This window comes from Staurois parvus, unplaced genomic scaffold (assembly GCF_062004578.1).
Source record: "Staurois parvus isolate SC_StPar_1 unplaced genomic scaffold, SC_StPar_1.0 ptg000165l, whole genome shotgun sequence".
Classification (NCBI taxonomy): domain Eukaryota; kingdom Metazoa; phylum Chordata; class Amphibia; order Anura; family Ranidae; genus Staurois; species Staurois parvus.
Genome location: NW_028317961.1, coordinates 284,675 through 307,951, shown reverse-complemented (window position 1 = coordinate 307,951; position 23,277 = coordinate 284,675). Strand labels below are relative to the sequence as shown.

At 39.9% G+C, this 23,277-nt stretch overlaps 1 protein-coding gene across 12 annotated transcripts in view; it reads left to right on the top strand.

Annotated features, from left to right (window-relative positions):
* The window catches only part of LOC149462829 (receptor-type tyrosine-protein phosphatase kappa), a 571,684-nt gene that overhangs the window by 306,452 nt on the left and 241,955 nt on the right, over positions 1 to 23,277 (top strand). For all 12 annotated transcript variants that reach the window (XM_089676124.1, XM_089676123.1, XM_089676120.1 and 9 more), the window contains exon 7: positions 14,952 to 15,245. In XM_089676124.1, the coding sequence (XP_089532250.1) occupies positions 14,952 to 15,245 (294 nt within the window). The remainder of the gene's footprint in view (positions 1 to 14,951; positions 15,246 to 23,277) is intronic.

Genomic DNA, 23,277 nt, shown 5'->3' with positions numbered 1-23,277 from the left:
GTTGTCTTTGGGAAATAGACGTATGAGTGCTGCCAGCATTGCTACAGCCTGTCAGTGCTCAGACCATACACCACACACTGCATCAAATTGGTCTGCATAGCTGTCCTCCCAGAAGGAAGCCTCTTCTAAAGATGATGCACAAGAAAGCCCGCAAACAATTTGAAGACAAGCAGACCACAGGACATGTATTACTGGAACCATGTCCTGTGGTCTGATGAGACCAAGATAAACTGATTTGGGTCAGATGGTGTCACGTGTGTGTGGCGGCAACAAAGTGAGGAGTAGAAAGATAAGTGTGTCTTGCCTAGAGTCAAGCATGGTGGTGGGAGTGTCATGGTCTGGGGCTGCTTGAGTGCTGCTGGCACTGGGGAGCTACAGTTCATTGAGGGAACCATGAATGCCAACATGTACTGGGACATACTGAAGCAGAGCATGATCCCTTCGGAGACTGCGCCGCAGGGCAGTATTCCAACATAATGACCCAAAACACACCTCCAAGATGACCACTGTCTTGCTAAAGAAGCTGAGGGTAAAGGTGATGGACTAGCCAAGCATGTCTGCAGACCTAAACTCTTTTGAGCATATGTGGGGCATCCTCAAACGGAAGGTGGCGGAGTGCAAGGTCTCCAACATCCACCAGCTCTGTGATGTCGTCATGGAGTGGAAGAGGACTCCAGTGGCAACCTGTGAAGCTCTGGTGAACTCCATACCCAAGAGGGTTAAGGCAGTGCTGGAAAATAATGGTGGCCACACAAAATATTGACACTTTGGGCCCAATTTGGACATTTTCACTTAGGGGTGTACTCACTTTTGTTGCCAGCGGTTTAGACATTAATGGCTGTGTTGAGGTATTTTGAGGGGACAGCAAATTTAAACTGTTATACAAGCTGTACTACTTTTCATTGTAGCAAAGTGTCATTTCTTCAGTGTTGTCACATGAAAAGATATAATAGATTTACAAAAATGTGAGATGTGTACTCACTTCTGTGAAATACTGTAGCTACCAAATTTTGTTTAATATTTAGCACATATTGATAGCACTATATACATTAACTTAATCTCTTTTAAAATCGGTATGGCGGAATTAAAAAAACACAAAAAAACTCACTGAAAACCCCATGCAACCACTTTGAACAAAAGCATACTAGTGTATGCCTTTTTAAAGTTTTTATTTTCAAAATGTTCATTTGATCATAAAACTTAAAAGAACAGAATGGAAAATTGTTCTCGAACAAACACATTTCTTTATTCACAGTGAATGAGATTTTTATTAATTATAGTTTATTCAGTCCAAAATCGAGTGTTAAAATCAAATTACATTTTTAAGTACTTTTGAACAATATTTATCAGTCATCTACTAAGAATTGCTGTACAATTGTGCATCTTTTTACCAAAAAGTGAACTTATCCTTTAAAGTGTACTTAGGCTGACCATGCAATACTCAGCGAGCAATGTAACTGATCACAAGAATGATAAAAGAAGCCCTTGAATGTGGATTTTTCAATGTGAGTACCTAAACTTGACTTGATATAAATCTATTGCAATCTCCTTAAAATGGCATCTGAAGACTGGTGGGTTTTAGGTAGCAATTGAATATATTGTCCCTGAAGTTGACTAGTTGAAAGTAGACAAATTGGGAGAGCATAAGGAATTGCAACATTGACAAGAGCTAAATTGTAATAGGTAGACGACTTGGTCCTATTGACTGCAGCTCTCGAGGCATATTCCCGGTCTGCAGAAGACAGGATCTACCAAAGTAGTCCAAGGAAGCGACAAGGTCATTGATCGCCATTAGTGCACATGGCCCGTTCAATCCCATTCAATAGATGAGCTACTGTAGTTCAGATTGCTAAAAAAAGCTAATGCTGGTTCTGATAGAAGAGTGTCCAAACCCACAGTGGACCACCAAGCAATGGAAGAAAGTGGCCTTGTGTGATGAATTCTACAATGGTTTGATGAACTCAACAATTCTGAGGTGTAGAAACCTTTAAGAAATGGCCTCGAAATTCTCCAGATATCAATCCAATGGAGAATCTGTGGGATGTGCTGGAAAAACAAGTCCAATCTATGGAGGCCCCCATCTCACAACTTGCAGTACTTAAAGGAGCTGCTACTGATTTCTTGGTGCAAAATACCACAGCATACCTTCAGAGGTCTAGTGGAGTCCATGCCTCAAAGGTTTATATGGGTGGTCATAATGTTATGGCTGATGGGTGTATGTGGTAATAAAAAAAGCATGTTGATAGAAGGTGAGAAGCATGACCAGCTCATTTGTTGGTAGTCTTTTTCACTGTCCAATCAGAGGCTGGGGGAGGGATAAGACCCATGCCACTTAACTCCAACAGAGATAATCTGGTCGCCTTCCGTGCCTAGACAGTTCTGTTCTGTGTACCAGAGGTAGATAAATTGCCTCCCATACATATATTTTATCTGTGCATTTAGTGTCCATGAAGTTCAAGCTTTGGAAAGTGCAGACTGACCACAGCAAAAAATAGGTCAAATATTTGTCCTTGTACGAACATATATGAGGTGGTAATAGTACAAAGATTTTTAAATGTTAATTTTGACCAGATTCCTAAAATTTTTATTTAGATGTGCAATCCCATATTTTGCAAGCATTCATGTGTAAATGCAGATCGTACATTACGATCTTGAGACAATATACTAATGGACAAAACTTCCAAACTGTCCAATAGACTCTCCACTTCATCTGCTGAAGTGGGTGTAGCCATAAATATTCTAATCCTTGCCTGACATCTATCATGTGATGTCTTTTAAAGCAACAGTTTGTGTTCTTAGGCATTGACTGGTGAATAATCTCTTGACTACAATCATGATTTCAGGTAACAAATTTTCTACTACATACATTCTACCCTAAGGACAACAAAATTATTACGTTGAAAAATGAGAAGTATTTTTCTGCACTAAACGTGATCCATATAATCTGAAAAATTAACACTCAATGATTCTCTATAATTGCAATATTAGTATAATTATTACTTTCTGCTGTTGAAGGTAACCTGTATCACAACATTACCATATGCATTTTGTTTGGAGACCCTGGAGAAAAAGCTTGTGATTATTTATAAATCTCCATTTCCTTATAAATTATGCATACATTTTAATCAGTTGGTGATATAACAAGGGATTGTTCAGCTGCGATTTTAATATTCCTTAGAACACACATAAAAATAAATATCAGTCCTAACAAGCCCAACTCTCTAACAATCCCAAAGGTCCACAGGACATTGACTTGAATTAAAAAAGAATGCCACTTTATTCCCAAATATTTTTAAAGTAAAACTGCTATGATATTTCACTTACAATTTTACAGAAACAGTCCAACGAAAAAAGTGAAAAAGATTCTGTGGACAGGTGTCTTTTACACACATAATGAGTTGTTGTTAGGAGTGACTTTCTAAATTGACAGGGCTAATCTGTGTACCACATGAGCCAATCTGTGGGAGCCAGAATTATTGTTGCTTGGTAGGGGATCAAATACTTTTTTTACTCACTGAACTGAAACTCAATTTATAACATTTGTATCATGTATTTTTTTCTGGATTTTTGGTTGATATTCTCTCTATCTTTTAAAATACACCTATGATAAAAATTATAGACTCTTCATTTCTTTGCAAGTGGGCAAACTTACAAAATCTGCAGGGGGTCAAATAATTATTTTCCCCACTGTACATCCATTTTTCATATATTTACATCTGCTTTTTGTCCACTTGTTAAATGGAACAAAAATGTAGACTTGTTTCAATTAAAAATAAAAAAATGGACCTGAACAGAAGCAGATGTAAACTGATGTAAGTGTAAGACGTCTGGTTACATCCGTTTGCCCATTGGAATGCATTGCTGTCCGTTTTTTCATCCGTCAACAGACAGGTAAAAAACACAGACTTGAACGCCCTTGTGAAAGGGGTCTAATTACCATTCTTAATTGATAACTGTAGAGTGTAAAGAGTCTGTTTATAGTCAGATCTGACCCACAGACCTACAAGGCACAGACATAATGCAGGCCCTTATCCTCTGCTTCCCAAAGTTCAGAGTAAAAATCTGAAAGTGTTCAGGAAAGGCAGGGCAGTGATGGCACGCTGTCCACCTTGTCCAATCAGAAAATGCTTGGTATTCAGAAATTTAAGTGCATTCTCTGAATGGCACATGTACCGAATGGCAGACCTCTTCTGTGCAGGGTGCATGAGGCCGGTGTCTCAGAACGGGACCTGGAAGCAAGGAGATCACTGGAGTAGTGGTGCCTGCTACAGTGATTTCCAGCTTCTAGGGGCATCGGCCAGGTATCTGAGTTGGACCAATATAACTATGTAAATATATGCCTTTCCTGGAATTCATCTTTAACCAGACCGGCCGTTGTATATAAACGGCCGGTGGCAGTGCAGGGTCGGGTGGCCGTTTATAAACGGCCTCCCCGGACCCTGCTTGTGCGCGCTCCCTGGGAGTGCGCAGCACCGTGATCCGATGCCCACTGTGTCCTCCGGACACAGTAAAACACCAATCGTCGGACAGAACCTCTGTACGAGGTCCCGATCATGTGATCACTGATTGGCCAATCAGTGATCACATGCAGAGTAGTAAGCAAGATGTCACTTGTGACATCATTGCTTACTACGTGTGAAATCTGTGAATGATCACAGAGGTCACATGGTACAAGGCTATTCACAACAGCCTTGTACCATGTGACAAGCTGTGACCAATCACATCTCACTCACTACTTCTCAATGACTGCATGAATGCAGACAGAGAGAAAGATAAATGATTGCTTTTACATCCTCTATGGGTGTAAAAGCAATCAGTGTGAAGAAAAAAAAACAATCTTCATCACCCCCCACAAGTAGGACATTTTCATTTACATAGCAGAAAAAAAAAATCCCAGCGGTGAATAAATGCCACCAAAATAAAGCTTTATCTGCCTCAAAAAAATGGTAACAAATTCATATGGGTACAGTGTTGCATGACCGCGCAATTGTCATTCAAAGTGTGATAGCGCTGATAGCTGAAAATTGGCCTGGTGAGGAAGGGGGTAAAAGTGTCTGGTCTGGAAGTGGTTAAATAAAACTGAAAATGGTTTGCTAGTTTGACAGCCTATGGACAGGAAAAGGGAACAAGTGACTTTAGGTCAGCAGGTTGGTGTCAGCAAACAAGAAATGTAAAAATCCCATTTCTAGGCACTAACTTTTTGTTCAGTCCTATGTATTCACAGTAGGAAAAGCTTTGCCTTGTTATAAGGACAAAAAAAGCCTTGACTGAGACTAGGAGGTCAGGTTGTCTTTGAGCAAACTGTTTGAAATTCATTTTTATGGTTGAAAGAGAATCTTACAGTTTTCTGAGCTTGCTGAAAATCAAAACAATGTTTACTTTGTCTGTAACCTAATATTCACCATGCACATCAATGTGAAGTAAGGATGCTGCAACAATTGCCTTTTTATTTCAGTGGACACTACGGTTTACTGCTAATGATGATCGAGATCATGGAGTTACTGAATCCATGTTGTGAATGATTTATGCATCACCCATAGACAAATTAGAGGAGGTTGTGGATGCAGAACCAGCTGTACAATGATAAAACATAGCTATGGGGCTGATCTTTTATCAGCTACCAGCAAAGGATCAGAGAATTACATGTACATGAAACCGTCTTTGTACTTATAATAAGGATTTTTTTTTTTTTACAATATGTACTGGCTGTGCCCATCACTCTTGCCTAATTGGCAACCATGTGTAGTAAGGCTCAGCTCAGTCTAAATGCGTTGGACATATATTAGATGGGATAGAAAAACTAGCTGAACAGTTTGCCTGTGCATGTTCGTTTTTGCCATATATACCCCCAAGAGTTAACATGATATTAAGGGTATTTTATTTTTTAAAAAACAAACATACTTACCTGCTCTGTGCAGTGGTTTTGAACAGAGCAGCCCCATTCCTCCTGTTCGCGGGTCCCCATTGGTGCTCCTGGCCCTTCTTGCCTAGTGCCCCCAGAGCAAGCAGCTTGCTAAGAGGGCACCCAAGCAGACTCACTCCAGAGCCGCTGCTCTGCTTGTCCATTCACACACAGTGTCATGGCTCGGCCCCTCCCCCTTTCTCTTGCTGGCTCACTGGCTATGATTTACAGCAGTGGGAGCCAATGGCTCTTACTGCTATCTCAGCCAATGAGGAGAGAGAGACCCTGGAGAGCCGAGGCTCTCATGCACATCATTGGATCACGATGGAACTCCGGTAAGTATTGGGGCAATGGGCGGGCTGCTGCAGACAGAAGGTTTTTTACCTTCATGCATAGAATGCTTGAAGGTAAAAACCTTGAGCCTTTAAAGGCACTTTAAAGTTCAGGACAACCAAACCCAAGACCAATTCTGGTAAGGTGGTGACAATTTTGTACAACCTGCTATAGTTTTCATGCCCATACATTAACAGTTGAAATGAAATTGACGCTTGTTCTCACCTCCAGCTCCTATATGGTTATCCATCTTATTTAGCATTTATTTTAATATTTGCCATTCCAAACTGAGAGCTACTGGTGTATACCCCCCAGAAAAAAATCAAACTTGGTACAATGATTAGTAAAAGTACGGTAAGTGTGCTCCATGAAAATAGTTGACTTCATCAACACATTTGAACAGCCAAACATTAGATATTTTGTAGGAACCCCACAAACTATGCTATTGAAGAGCATTTGCCTAGAGCAGGGGTGGGCAACTGTGGCCATCCAGCTGTTGGTGAACAACAAGTCCCATCTTGCCTCTGCCTTTTGGAGTCATGCTTGTAACTGTCAGTTTTGCAATTCTACAACAGTTGGAGGGCCACAGTTGCCCACCCCTGGCCTAGAGGAATGGTGAAACTGATGTTGAGAGACTGATGGTCAGGTTTGCAAAACTTCTACAAGAAGTAATTTTTACTTAAGAGGGAAAAAGCCAAGGGTGTACTTACTTTTTCTACAGCACACCATCACATCTATTGATACTTTTTAAAAAATAAGATTAAAATCAAATGTGTCTTGTGTGTTTATTTAATTCTAACACCTTTTTTAGTGAGCACTGTTGGAATGAAGATCCAAGGGTTGGCTCTTAAAATGTGTGGAAACCATTTCCATAGGGTACACTTAATTTTTACACGACTATATTGTCTTGTTATGCTATTTCCACTGAATCAAGGTTTCTGTACAACAAATAAGGCCACACACAGGCTAAAACTAGCATCATAAAGATAATCATACAATTAATTAGATTGTAGTCGTGGTAAACAAGAAAAACATATGCTGCACTTATGCAGATGGTAGTTAAGGCACAGTTGAACAGAAGTATGCTGAAACAAGGAGATTTTTGTGAATATGGAAATAAATAAGAGAAATGAATTAGGATGGTTATGAAGTCAAGCCAGCTGTTAGCATGTGTTTTCAGGAAGGTTGAAGAGAGTTTTGTGAGTTGGTTAGATACATACTGTAACTCTGGAAGCAGATTTTAAAGTGAACACCTATATTTATGCATATCGATTGATTTTATGATATATTTAATGTATTAACCAAATGTGCATGACACTTGCAGCTGGGACTAAACGTCATGGTTCTGTATAAGGTGTATATTTAATTAAAAGTTGTAAAAAAAATGAAAATAAGTGAAGTTGTTACGTATTGTGACCAGCCATAATTGAATTCATTTGTTTCATATACTGAAAGAAACAATTGAGTACTGATGTGATACTTTTTTTATTTGCACTAACATACAATTTTGAAGACAAGCTTTCAGGGTATGTCCCCTTCTTCAAGGTCAAAGCAGCAGTACTATTACAACGTTTTAGCAGAATGTTAGAAGAGATGTGGGGGATGAGGAAAAAAAAAAAAAAAGCAGAAGCACAAGCCTAGGGTTAACCTAGAGATAAGACACCGCAAAGCAAAAGCAAAGACTTGGGGGGGGGGGGGGGGGGGGACAACACTCACAGAGGGAGTCATAAAAATATTGGATAGTGATTGAGGAATCCCATGTCCAAATTAAGACCCATATCTCAAATAGAATTATCATTCTTAGTTCAAAAGTTTTTCTTTCCTGAATGGATTTGAAATTTCCTTTAAGAACTAAAACATTGAGGTCTTTCATAATGTGGTCTGGTTGTGCTAATATATTGAAAGACAGAGAGCTCCATGAACTCCACGACTAAGCCCTGTGGGTGGGGTGAAATAAATGGTTGATGTGGCCTGGATGAATCTGAGCTGTTTACACTCTAGTGACTGTCGGATCTTGTCGGTATGTGGTGTACAGAGATTTTTTCTTCCCTGTCCTGTATGGGCAGTCTAAGTTGCATTGAATAAACACTGTAGACATAAGCGCACAAATGTGTCCCAAAGGAAAAGGTGAATAATTTCAACTGTCATCAATGGTATAAACTCACTGCTGACACAGTAAAACACATAAGTGTATAAAGGAGTATTGACCAGAGCTAGACGCTGTGTAGTTTGTGGTCATATAAAACACCTTGTATGGAGGTGTAGCTTTAATAAACTAACACCGGGTAATATGTTAAAACGCCAGCCTGTAGCTTTAAGATGCCAGGTTCCCAGATGGATGGCCTATCCGCTCAGAGGGGAGCAGTGGAGGAGATGAACGCCTGCCAGAGCATGACGTCCCAGCATCCCAGGTGACGTCACCGCGATGTCAAGGAGACGGAGGGGAGGAACCCACGCTGGAGCCGCAGCTTAGGAGGAAGAGGCTGGTTGCTGGGACAACATGCTTCGTGCGCATGCGCTTTATCAATTTGAAAAACAAAGAGCTCCATGACTAAGCCCCGTGGGTGGGGTGAAATACATCGTTGATGTGGCCTGGACAGAGCTGAGCTGTTTACACTCTAGTGACTCTTGGATCTTGTCGGTATGCGGCGTTCAGGGATTTTCTCTTCCCAGTTCTGTATGGGCAGTCTAAGTTACATTGAACACATCTCGCTTTTAGATGATGATTCTTTGCAGAAAGAGACACATCTGGGTGATATTTCCAAGTTCAAACACTATGAGGGGGGTTTATCAAATCTGGAGCAGCTAGGATCTGCGGTATCTGTGCATGGCAACCAATAAGCTTCTGTCCTTCATTTTCAACATTTACCTGACAAACTGAAGATAGAAGTTGATTGGTTGCCATGCTAAGCTGTTTAAGATTGTTTGCTCCAGTTTTGATAAATCCCCCCCCCATATACACCGCGTTCCAAATTATTATGCAAATTCTATTTAAGTGTCACAAAGATTAAATATTTTGTTTTTCAGTGTAACTCATGGATGGCATTGTGTGTCAGGGCTCTTTTGATCACTGAAAACAATCTCGGACACCTGTGATAATTAGATTGGCCGGTGAGCCCAATTTAAGGAAAAACTACTAAAGGAGGGTGTTCCACATTATTAAGCAGAGCACCATTTTCAAGCAATATGGAGAAGAAAAAGGATCTCTGTGCTGCCGAAAAGAGTGAAATAGTTTAATGCCTTGGATGAGGTATGAAAACATTAGATATTTCACAAAAACTTAAGCGTGATCATCGCACTATTAAGAGATTTGTGGCTGATTCAGAGCACAGACGGGTTCGTGCAGATAAAGGCACATTGAGGAAGATTTCTGCCAGATCCATGCATCGGATCAAGAGAGGAGCTGCTAAAATACCATTACATGGCAGCAAACAGATATTTGAAGCTGCTGGTGCCTCTGGAGTCCCACGGACATCAAGGTGTAGAGTCCTCCAGAGTCTTGCAACTGTGCATAAACCTTCTATTCGGCCACCAATAACCAATGCTCACAAGCAGAAACAGCTGCATTGGGCAGAGAAATACATGAAGACTAATTTTCAAACAGTTCTGTTCACTGATGAGTGCCGTGCAACCCTGGATGGTCCAGATGGATAGAGTAGTGGATGGTTGGTGGACGGCCACCCTGTTCCAACAAGGCTGCAATGTCAGCAAGGCGGTGGTGTAGTCAGGTTTTGAGCCGGAATCATGGAAACAGAGCTGGTCGGCCCCTTTAGGGTCCCCGAAGGTGTAAAGATGACCTCTGCAAAGTATGTGGAGTTTATGACTGACCACTTTCTTCCCTGGTACAGAAGGAAGAACTATGCTTTCCATAATAAAATCATCTTCATGCATGACAATGCACCATCTCATGCTGCAAAAAATACCTCTGCATCAATGGCTGTTATGGGGATAAAAGGAGAGAGAGTCATGGTGTGGCCTCCATCCTCCCCTGACCTCAATCCTATTGAGAACCTTTGGAGCATCCTCAAGCAAAAGATCTATGAGGGTGGGAGGCAGTTTACATCCAAACAGCAGCTCTGGGAGGCTATTCTGACATCTTGTAAACAAATTCAAACATAAACTGTCCAAAAAATCACAAGTTCAATAGATGCAAGACTTGTGAAGCTGCTATCAAATAAGGGGTCCTATGTTACAATGTAACGTGACCTGTTAAAATGTTTAAAAGTTAAAATGTTGTTAAAAGTTTGATTGAAATAGCTTTTGATTTCAGTAAATATGCTGCAAACACAACAAATGACAATTTTCAGTTCTTTACAGCCTATAAAGTGTTTTGAAACTTATGTGCGTAATAATTTGGAACAGTGCATTGTAAGTTTTTTATGTTTAACAAAAATCCTGTTATTTGGAGGTTTGTTCAATAAAATTTGAATTGTACTCTTAATAGTTGATAACATGAGAAATATGCTGACTGTTATTTACATCAATTATTTAGGTAAATGAGAAAAATATCATTTGCATAATAATTTGGAACACGGTGTAAAATATACAGTGCATTTATATCAAATGATTGCAACGTGAGAACGGAATGTTAATCACAACTTAATTGAAACCATTATTTTATGTTTTATGCAATATTTTCATCCAATCCAAGTCTGTGTGAGTGCATAATCCTACTTTGTTTTTATCGTTTCCATCACCGCACAAAAGTAGTGTGTTTCTCGCAGTCCACATAAAATCTTACACAAAACGACCTTTGTAGATGTGGCTCTTTTGTGCTCTAAAAATAAAGTTCCCTGGAGCCTGGTTCTGCCTCAGTTTATTCAGGATGTTTATTTTGGCTGAAGAGCGCACTATTGTAGCATGTTTTGGCAGGCTGTAAGATGTGGTGCTTGTGACTTCACAGGCATTCACTTGTGTATAGAAATCAATCTGATACCTTCAGCTGTTGGCCCCAAACATACAGGCCTTTCTTCCTGCGTCCTAATCTCTTGTGCTGTGGCTTCAACTCAGCATAGTTTACTTGTGATTAGTCACTGTTTTATTATTGTGTTCTGTCCTTACAGGACTTGGACAAAGTGCAGTAAATCATATAATACGGTCAAAAAGTATCCCTGTCTGATCAGAGTAAAATATGATTGCTTTCTGTGGACTGCACTTTGCATATCATTTTTTTCATGGCACGGTTTTATGGAATAAACATAATTGGCGATTATGCATTTAAATTGAACACAAGCAGATCCCCACAAAGAGAAGTTTTTAGATCACCCTGATAATGTGGAACATTTATAAGGACTATAAATTATGGTGAAGATGGTCACGTTCACCTTTTTGTAACATATTATACCCATATTCAGGGTGTAACATGTTACTGTAACACCACCCCCGATCCCCTGTTGTGACAGCTAGTGGTGGATTTTCTAACCTCGCTAGCTGTGACAATTGAAAAGAAAAAAAAAAAAATGTGATCGAGCGAGGCTCCATCATTCGTTCACAGGGCTCTGTGAATGGGAAGCTGCATGTCTCAACAACCTTTGCAGATGTAGGCTTGTAGTTCTCAATGAATTAAGAGGTATAGACTCCAGAGAGAGAGATATCATATTACCCCTGTACAAATCATTAGCAAGACCTCATCTGGAATATGTAGTTCAGTTTTGGGCACCAATTCACAAAAAGAACATTGGGGAACTGGAGAAAGTACAGAGAAGGGCAACTAAACTGATAAGAGGCATGGAGGAGCTCAGCTATGAGGAAAGATTAGAGGAACTAAATTCATTCTCTCTTGAGAATAGGAGATTAAAGAGATATGATCTCCATGTATAAATACATCAGTGATTCATATAGTGAACTCGGTGTACAGTTATTCACCCTGAGGTCATCACAGAGGACAAGGGGGCACTCTTTACGTCTGGAGGAAAAGAAATTTAATCTCCAAACACGGAAAGGTTTCTGCACAGTGAGAGCTGTGAAAATGTGGAATAGACTCCCTCAGTTGGTTCTGGCCAGCTCTGTGGATTGCATGAAAAAAGTCCTGGATTCTTTCTCAGACACAGAATATAACTGGATACTAACATTTATAGATAAAGTTGATCCAGGGAATATCAGATTGCCTCTCGGGGGATCAGGAAGGGATTTTTTCCCCTGCAGGAGCAAATTGGATCATGCTTTGCTGGGCTTTTTTGCCTTCCTCTGGATCTACTGTGGGTATAGGATTATATATATATATATATATATATATATATATATATATATATATATATATATATATTTTTTTTTTTTTTTTAATGGTTGAGCTGGATGGACGTTTGTTTTTTTTTCAGCCAGACTAACTATGTAACTACTACGGTAGTTCATTAATTCTTCCTGTCAGTATACGATATACAAGCTGACAGTTCACAATGACAGTCTGCAGGAGTCCTGCATAGCTCCAGTGATTTGCTTCCCAGGCTCCTAAAAAAAAAAAAAAACCAAAAAAACAGTAAATGCACATTTTTTACTGAAAAAAAAGTGCACTGCTTTATTTTTTTAAACTTGACCTTATCCTTTAAGATTTTATGCTGAAGATTTTGCCGTAGTGGCTATTTTTGTTATGGAGAATGGAGCTGTTTGAGCTTTTTTTCTGGTGTTTTTGAGGAGTTATGTAGACTAAAGAAACATCCAGCTTACTCATGTTTTGGCTGCCTTATTTCTATAGATGTAATAAAAGCTGGTTTTGATAATGCAGGGCTCTGCAACATCTTTAAATTGTTTTATTAATACAATATTGACTAATCCTAGCTACATACTGTATATAATTTGGGTTTTATTTTGACTTATGGTTTGTCGATGCTTTAATAAAATTACAGTTCATAACTAAAAATGTAACTATATTTCCCAGTAATATTGATTGAGGCTTTTGAACACTAAGGCTCCGTGCACACTGGGTGTTTCAATAACACTGGTAATGTTAGCTGTGTAAAATCACGTTAAAAAGGTGAGTTTTTCAGCATTTTTTTAGCATTTTTGTATTAGCGTTTAGCCACATTTTTCGCATTTGCGTTTGTTAGCGCTCTTAGAGTTGTTGTTTTTTTGTTTTTTACCAGCGTTGGAGCGTTTTTACAGCTATAAAACTCCAGAAACCTACTAGTCCTGGGGGGTTTTTCCCAGCCAAAAAATGTTGATTACAGTCTGTGTGCATGGACACATTTATTTATTTCAGTTACTTATATAGCGCTGTCAATTTACACAGCGCTTTAAATACTGTGTATGTATGTGTGTGTGTGTGTGTGTGTATATATATGTATGTATATATATATATATATATTCACATCAGTCCCTATCCCTCAAAGGGCGTACAATCTAAAGTCCCTAATTCACATTCATACATGCACTTATTAGGGCCAATTTTAGACAAGAGCCAATTAACCTACCAGCATGTCTATGGAGTGTGGGAGGAAACTGGAGTACCCGGAGGAAACCCACGCAAGCAGGGAGAACATGCAAACTCCATGCAGGAAGCGCCATGGTCAGGAATCGAACCCATGACCCATTTACTGCAAGGCAGACGTGCTAACCACTAAGCCACTGTGCCACCCCATAAGGATAACATGCTGGGGGGTTTACTAGCTGTAGAAAAAAAAGTCAAAAGCCAAAAACAGCAGCTGTAAAAACATCAAGTGTGCATAAGGACTGACTCCATGCACACTGGCTTAAAAAACTCTGCTTCTACAGGAGTTTTCTCTTTTGCCTGTAGAAGCAACTCAGTGTTATCCTATGTGTCCATGCACATTAGGATATTTAGAGGCATATTTTTAGCTCAGCGTTTAGAGGCAGAAAAAAAAAACCCTTCTGGTTTGCGTTTTCGATTTGAGTTTTCTGGCAGGAAAAAACATTAAACACTCTTAAACGTGTCTAAACATTGTACAAAAATGCTCTATATGTCTGGGGTTTTTTTCCAAGGGAACTGGTGTTTTTTTAAGCCCAGTGTGCATGGAGCCTAACAGGAATGATTTCACCAGTAAATCAGAAATCAGGTTTTGTCGTAGTTGATCAATAACACACAACTGACTCATTCCTGTGAAAGACCTAGTGAACATGAACACATGATATACAACTTTAAAACTTAGTGGAAAATATCCACAGAAGTTATGTGCCCTCTACAACAGTGTTAAATATATAAAATAAATGTTTTTCTTTTCTTCTGTATGAAATAAAGTATTTAGGCCACATAGCTTTTTGCTGTTGAAAAAAAATGACCTACTTTGCTTTTTGGACAATAAGATGCACCTCGTTTCGGTGTGTTTTGCACTTGTTCAGCAACTGGATTGATGATCCTACATGGTTACATTCTCCTTGAACAATGGATGAACCTGTCATTCAGTACTCACCCAAAATTTGTAGGGCAGTTCCTTTCATACAAAGAGATGAGAAAAACCTGTCTAATGCAGAAAAGCTAATTCAGCTTCTGATAAATTCTGGTATGCATTTCCTGCAAAATTCAGTTCACCATTTGTTTGAACAAGCACTTAGTTGACTGAAATAAGCTTCCAGCTAAATCCTGAGTTTTTTTTTTCCTGGCAGATGAAGTACCCACACTGTGTCTAATACAATGTGTATGATACATCTTCCTCGTGTTAGTGTTATGTATGCAAGCAAAAAAGATGACCCTTTTACGAATACTTCATAACACCCCTTGCTTAGGTGAAATTACTTTAATATATATATATTTTTTCCCTTCCAGAACCACCACGACCGATCGCCCCACCGCAACTCCTTGGTGTTGGTCCAACATATCTCCTTATTCAGCTGAATGCCAACTCAATTATTGGAGATGGGCCTATCATTCTGAAGGAGGTGGAGTATAGGATGACCACTGGGACTTGGACAGAAACCCATGCCGTGAATGCCCCAACCTACAAGCTATGGCATTTGGACCCAGATACAGAGTATGAGATTAGGGTTCTGCTAACAAGACCAGGGGAAGGTGGAACAGGGCAACCAGGACCTCCACTGATTACAAGGACCAAGTGTGCAGGTAAGATGGTTTTCTTAGGGAAAGCCCAGTAAGTTTAAAGGAGCGGAAACTGAAATCATAAAACAGCAGATCTGTATGCCTGGCTAAAGACAAATTTCTATAGTTTTGAGAGGCTGTTGAAGGAGTAGAAATCATTTGCTGTGTACCCATACTAATGCAGTCATTGTGTTACCAACTCCTCATCAAAGAAGTATTTCTCAGAAGATAACATTTTTAGTGCTGTGTCCCACAATAACGATTTTAAACACCTTATAAACATACTAGTTTTTTCAAATATTATGCGGCTGAAGTTGCTGTGCTAGAGTAAAAATGTTCAATCTGAGATTTCTGCATTGCAGCTGCCTTGAGATTTTGGCATGATTGCAGCTTGGAGAGAGTCTCTGCTTTCCAGGGTTTACAGATAACTGCTCTAAACTGCCATGATTGTGCACTAATGAATAACACTGAAATTATAAACATCCACCATAGCTTGGTATGTTATGAAAAAGGCGCCCATACTATCAAATATGTTCATTTTATCAGTAGTCTTCTATATTTAAAATAGTTTAAACTGACTTCCAGTTTTAGAGAGAAGGGCCCATAAAATGATGCTGACCGTTTAAAAAGAAGCATCCTATCTTTACCTAGTTGGTGTGGTAGTGATGGATTGCATTCTATGGAGTGAGCGTGTCATTTGCTTTCATGTGCAGAACTGTGCAGGATAACTTGGCTGTCCAAGCAATTCAGTGACTTTGCTTTGTAAGTGATATAATAGGTAATGAGATATGAGTTGTTTGGGAAGGCTAAAGAGAAGGTTCCTTTCTGGAAAATGGCATGGTCACTAACATCACTAACTTCATGGGACCTGATGTTCAGATGAACCCTCTTTTCTGATTTGATGAGAGGTTGCAGCAATCATTATTTCCCTATAAACAGTGAGTTTAGTCGATGAGCCGTAAGGGATTGGGAATGAGTCAATGTTTGAGCCATGTGATGACACTTGGGTAACTACAGACCTCACAGAGTAGTTGAAATTACAGGCATGCTGTGACCAACAAGTATCCTAACCAGGGGCAGACTGACAACTCATGGGGCCCCCGGGCAATTGGGATCATGGGGCACCTGTGTCCTTGGCCAAACTCAAAAAAGCCTATGAAAAAAGTACCAGGGGCATCTCATGGGACCCCCTACTGACCCCGGGTCCGTGGGCAGTGCCCGAGTTTCCACATGGTCAGTCTGCCCCTGATCCTAACATAAAACATAACCCTTTCATACTTGGCCTGTGGAGAGAGGCAGGCAATTGGATTAGGTTTTTTAGCCTGTCCAATTGCTTCTGCTCCTGACTAGCCTGTTTTGGCTGACTATAGCTGCTTGTGCACCATAGATAATACCATTGCTGATTTGGAAAGTGCTGGTGGCTGGCTGTCATATTGATCCTCTTTCATCACAGACCCAGAAAAAGTGTGCAGACAATTTTGATTTTTATCTAATGTTTCCATAGGCGCATGCTTGGTCCAGGAACATCTAATGTGTTTTGGTCAGTAACACAACAGAACAAAGAGTACAGTATACAGTAAAAAAGCTCTATGCCTATTTGATTATAAGCATTTACATTAGCTGTTGTAAATTTGCTGTACTCTTGGGTGGCTCTTATTGTGACTGATAGATAGTATCCATACTTGGTAATATTTAGAGTGGCAATTTTAACTAGAAAAGCTACAATTTCTGGGTAAATTGAGTGAAGTGTTCTTTCCTCCACCAATAGTCTACAACTCACACTCTAGCTTTTGTCACTCTGCTGCCTGCTCACACACCTGGGTTCCTATGGCAACACTCACTGTAGCAAGGCAGAGAAGAGTGGTTAAAAACAAACTGCTCCAACTTGCTCACTTCACTGGCGTTTGCCATCTTCAAACAGTTGTAGTTTAAAAATTATAAATCTTACATGAAGAGCTTTATATTGTTAGAATCACAAGACCCAGACCTACATTTTGATGCATAGTATGTCTCTGAAATATTAAAAATGAAGGCACAGTCGCAGTTTAGAAATTGCCCTTCAAATTTGAGGTGGCTAGAGTGGAGTTTCAATGAATGTCAGTGGGCGGCGTGAGTTGCAAACAAATGGTCATATTGTGAAAACTATCAGGACCATGGCTTAGCCATTGACATTTTTAGTGGCAGCAGGGATAGCTGAACGTTTTGATAGATTTGTGTAGGTGGGCTTGAAAATGAGGGAGTGGTGGCAGTTTAGAAATCAGGTCCTGATTTTTCAGCTCACACTCTAGCTTTTGTCAGCTCCCACTCTAGTTTTGAACATTCCGCCATTCATTCCTATAGGAATTCCGCCATTCATTCCTAATAGGACCAATTTCACCACAAAAACGGCGATATTTTGTGAACCATTTGGCGAAACGTTCCACAAAGTAATAGCACACCAATCGGGAACAATCCGCACGTTTCGGTATATTACGGTCTATGTAGTGTAAAAACTGTGGGAGGAGTTAGGGTGGTAAATTTGGCTATAATAATAAGAATATATATGTGAGATAACAGTAAGTGGTCTTGCCATGCAAGAACACTTAATTAGTTTATTTCAGTCATATGTCTGTGTGCTTCTGTTTCTTCCTAATTGAATACAAATAGTCCCCTGTCTGTACTTGACGTTAGCCTTTGAATGTGTTGTCCACAGTGAATTGTAGGGCAAAGGCATTCCCAGGCAAGAAAATGTAATGATTATGTTTTTCAAACAAGAATTGGTTGCATCCCAACGTCAGGCTGTGCATATTGTAGACCACAAACACTAGTATTAAACACAGCATTGCTCTGATATTGCTTGATTTGCTTCCGTATGCCGCACACATTGTTAGAATAATGAGAGTGCAAGCACGGAATTATTATAAGATAACCCTACTGCAAAAGGTCAGCTAGACTAAAGCATCTTCCTACTCTGGAGGATGGTTTGAGTGGAATTGGCATTTGAATTTCTGAGTGGAGCGTGGCTGTCTTTAGCTAAGCAGCTATGCTAAACAGTACTTCAAATGCTTGTTTTGTCAGGTCACATCACAGAACTGACAATTAAATGTGGCACTATCAGCATTTAAATCACATAGACTATGGAAATTCTCTGAGATTAAAACAGCTCAGCCAAGTCAGATGGTGAGCTAAACAAAATAATGAACCATCCTCAACCTCCTCCCCTCTCTGCTGTCTTTTCTTTAACATGACAATGCCAAGTAATCTTTGTTATGAATCTCCAACTTTATATTCCAGGCCACCTTACAGAGTGCTTAGTCTAATTGAGAAACAACTGTCAGGTCCCAGAATATAATATACACTAGACCCTGTATTCTTTAATTTAATTATCTTTATTTTTAAACCACTTTCGTGAGAATAATACAGACAAGGCAGCCTAATTTGTACTCCACGGGCCTTATCTATATTTTATAAAGGTACCTTACAGCATTTTATGGGAAGTAGACTTTTTGTGTTGCTCAGTTGTTGTCTGGACCACTATCCATATTACTTTGTGTAACCGTAAAGACAGAAGAATGGCATGCCAGAGCTTTTGGGTGGGGTACAACCTTGACAGCATAATTTATGTGCTTGCTTGTATGTTTATGGGTGAAGTTGAAATTATTGCAGAGGAGCATAAATTAGTAGACAACACTGACTTGTATTTCAGGTATTTCCTTTATTGATTTATATTATATTCTTCTTCCATGAGCGTACCCAGGTAGGCAAGCTCCTTCAAGCATGCTCAGTGCTAAAGTTACTATAGCTGGGTTAGGCAGGCAAAGTAACAGTGTTTCACCTAAAAAAAAAAAAAAAAGAGAGAAAAACTTGAATTCAGTGAGTGGATGGAGGGGATTGTATGATCCAATAGGAACAGGATCAATGTGCATGGGTTTCCCCATCTAGATGCACTAGTCCTAATTCTAGAACAGGGGGTCTCCAAACTTTCTAAACAAAGGGCTAGTTTACTGTCCTTCAGACCTTAGGGGGATGACTGTGGACCAAGGGGGTAGTCCCAGCATCAGTGAGAATAAAACAATCTCTCTGGTTGGTGGTCAGTAGGAAGAGGAATTGTGCCTTTTAATCGGTATCAGTGAGAGGAACAGTGTCCCAATAATTGGTATCAGTGGGCAGAATAATGCCCCATCATTGGTATCAGTGGGCAGAATAATTTCCCGTCATTGGTATCTTTTGGAGGAATAATGTCCTATCAATACTTTTAGGTATCAATACTTTAGGTATCAGTGGGAGGAATAGTGGGCAGAATAATTTCCCATCATTGGTATCTTTTGGAGGAATAATGTCCTATCAATACTTTTAGGTATCAATACTTTAGGTATCAGTGGGAGGAATAGTGCCCCATCATTGGTATCAGTGGGGACAATAATGCCACATCATTGGTATCAGTTGATGGAATAGTACCCTGTGATTGGTATCAGTGGGAGCAATAGTAGCCCATCCTTTGTTTCAGTGGGTAGAATAATGCCCCATCATTGCTATCACTTGGAGGAATAGTGCCAAATCATTCGTATTAGTGAGAGGAATAGTTCCCCGTTGTTCGTGTCAAGGGGAGTGATAGTGCCCCATTGTTGGTGTCATTGGGAGGAATAGTGCCCCATTGTTGGTGTCAGTGGGAGGAATAGTGCCGGATCGTTTGTGCGTGTTTGGGGGAGGAATAGTGCCCCATCATCGTTATCAGTGGGGACAATTATTATTATACAGGATTTATATAGCGCCAACAGTTTGCTCAGTGCTTTACAATATTATGGGAGACAATACAGCAACAATACAGTTCAATACAAGAGGGATAGGAGGGCCCTGCTCCTCGGAACTTACAATGTAGGAGGGAGGGATAGTGGCCTATCATTGGTATCAGCTGGGGGCCGAGTGCCCTGTGGTTGGTATCAGTGGGAGGAATGGCGCCTTGTCATTGGTGTCAGTGGCAGCAATTATGGTCCCTTGTTTGTTTCAGTGGGAAGAATAATGCCTAGTATCAGTGGGAGAATTTGTGCCAGCTAAAGGCTACCAAAGTGCCAGATTTTGGGGATCCTTGCTTTAAGAAAAATTTAACCTAACCCTACTGTATATGGAAAATGTGCCCTGTTGCATTTTAGTATGGTCTTTCTTTTTGCAGTATACATTTCAGTAGAACTATTTTCCTTTGATAATTTTCTTTCCTGGATTTCAAATATTCAGTTTCCTTTTCACACCTCTAGTAAGAATAGTTGCTTATATTAGAAACTTGCCTAGTTAGCATACTGTACTATTTTTGTGTTGTTGCCAGTGCGACATTGTCCTATTATACTGTGGATTTCTAGTGCCTGCTGGGCTTCCTCTGTATTTTTGTATTTTCACAAAAGCTAGAAGGTCAGCAGTTCACTGCGTCCAGAACTTTAATATATCTACCCTTTGCCAGAGTTGCTTTCTTCTTCCATCAAAATTCAAAGCACTTTATGTTTTCAATAAAAAATGATACTTCTGCTTCAGCAAGTAGCCTGTTTTCCAACTTTATTAAAGCTTTAAGGAGCTTAAAGTAGACCTATCCTTAAAATTTAAACTTTACATGAAGCATTAGGACACATGTCATGCTTGCGTAAAAAGTCCTCTTTCTTGCCATGAATGTAAAAATGGTGCTTAGGAGCAGCCTAGATCACATGCTTTTCATCATTAGGGACTGCATAGAATGCCATCAGTCAGACCTTGTCTGGTAGACTTGCTGTGATGAAAGAATCAGTAAAGCCCAAAGGATACAGATGCTGCAAGTGTAATGAGAACTATAGCTCTATTGTGTACAGATATAATTTCAAACTATTTAAAAAAATAAGGGTTTCAGGACATTAATACACATTGATGAGAATATTTACATTAGGGAGGTATATTGCTTCAACATTTCCTATTCCTACTGGTTGCAATTTTATCATGGGTTGGGGGATGGCAGAAAACTGGTGCTATTGATTTTACTGTTTTGGCAGCTTCATAAATTAACAGTGATTACCCACCCCAGGCCAAATGCTCATTACTTTACTAGTAATAGTCTACAGTTGTTAGGCGGCCATACATGGATCGAAATTTGTCCAGTTCCTGCTGAACCAGTCAGGTTTCCATCCATGTGTGGACACCCTGGTTATAAACAAGTCGATTTGTCAATTAACTTTTGCACAAGCAGCCTGTTCGAATGATTATTGTGGCCGGCAATACCTGGCAACACTAATCATTGTATACTGCCGGCAGGGTAGGCTGCCCACTGCAGGAGGGATTCCCCCATCAACACTAACTGTGTTGATGGGGGAGTAGTGTAGTTTTCCTTCTTTCCACCCATGGTGGAAGGTAAGAAAATGGCATAATCTATAGCCTTTAGTAACTTGTTGAAATATGAAATGCTTAATTTTCTTTATTGATGCATTTACTGTCCAAACTAACTAGCAGCGATAATACAGGTGTTCAGTTGCAGTGACCAAATACAGCATATAATGTATTTTAGCCTTTGTTTATAATAGAATCCAATGTATACTTTAGGACTAAGTGCGGATTGAAGCTCAGGTTTCACAGCTAATTGACACAGTAGTTATTAAGCTGTTCAAATCAGGTTTACATCAGGTTCAGGACAGGTTTACATCAGCTTCAGGACAGGATTTTATCCTGTTCACAATTAATGACACGTGCGGTTTAGAAACGGTTCCCATAGAAGTCAATAGCCTGTAATCCGCACCTGAACTGGACCGCACAGCTCAGAAATCGGACATGTGATTTGCTTTATACTTGTGCCGTTCAGGACAGGATTCCCTCTCAGGATTATCCTGTTCACACATATGGGGTTTAGAAACGGTTCCCATAGAAGTCAATAGCCTGTAATCCATACCTGAACTGGACCGCACAGCTCAGAAATCGGACATGTGATTTGCAATTTGCTTTACACTTGTGCGGTTCAGGACAGGATTCGTTCTCAGGATTATCCTGTTCACACATATGGGGTTTAGAAATGGTTCCCATAGAAGTCAATAGCCTGTAATCCGTACCTGAACTGGACCGCACTTCTCAGAAAGCGTACATGACTCTTTTTCAAACCGCACTGAATCCGCACCACCAGTGCATGGGACATATGTAAACAGGCACCATAGGAAGCAATATTTGTTCACATGTCATGCAGACTGAATGCGGTTCAGACAGCAGCCAATTCGCATATATGTGAATCGGCACTTTAGTACCTGTGAAAGTTGGAAGTAGGACAAGATCTTTTAACCGGTGCTGCAAAAATAACCAAGCATCTGTGATTTCTATGAGTTATCCTCGATGGGCCAGGATGCTCAAACATAGTTTTAATGTAGTCCTACAAATTTAATTTCTTTGAAAGCTGTTTTCAGGCTAAACCTTTTAGATATCATTCATCCATACCCATAGATTGTAATGAGTACAGATGCATGATCAGACGTAAGAGGAATGTGATTGTCAGATTGCCCTATATACACATATGAGTCATAGAACATGCAACTTACCACCAGCTAGGAGGACCCCTACCCATGGCCTTGTTTAAAGAGAACCTGTCAGCATAGGAATCCAGGGTTTGACTTGTAAGCCATGAAGGATGGGGTTCTGTCATCTCTTTATCAATTTATTACCTAGTAATTCACTGACCTATAACCAAAATGCAGCAAGTGTTATGTCAGGACACGTAATATGCACATACTAGTTCAAGGTCAGTAACTCAATAAGTAGTGAAGCCAGGGACCAGTGAAGGCCCTGATGTTTTTCCTTTAAAATCAAACCAGAACTGGTGGCTTGCGTATTTTTTTCCTAGACCGTTTGTCTTTACAGATGTTGCTGCCTTAGTCATACATGAATGATGGTTTCTGCTGAACTCAGAATGTTCCATGATTGTTTTCAATTATTGAAACTAGAAAACATTATTGGAGGTGTTTGAAATCTGAAAGATGTTGAACTACTATAAGACTGCACAGTTCACCAGTCAAGGGGCTCCTAGGATAGGTCAATGTATTGAATTTCAGCTTGGTAGCTACTGACTGCGCCTACCCCTTTAGCTTTA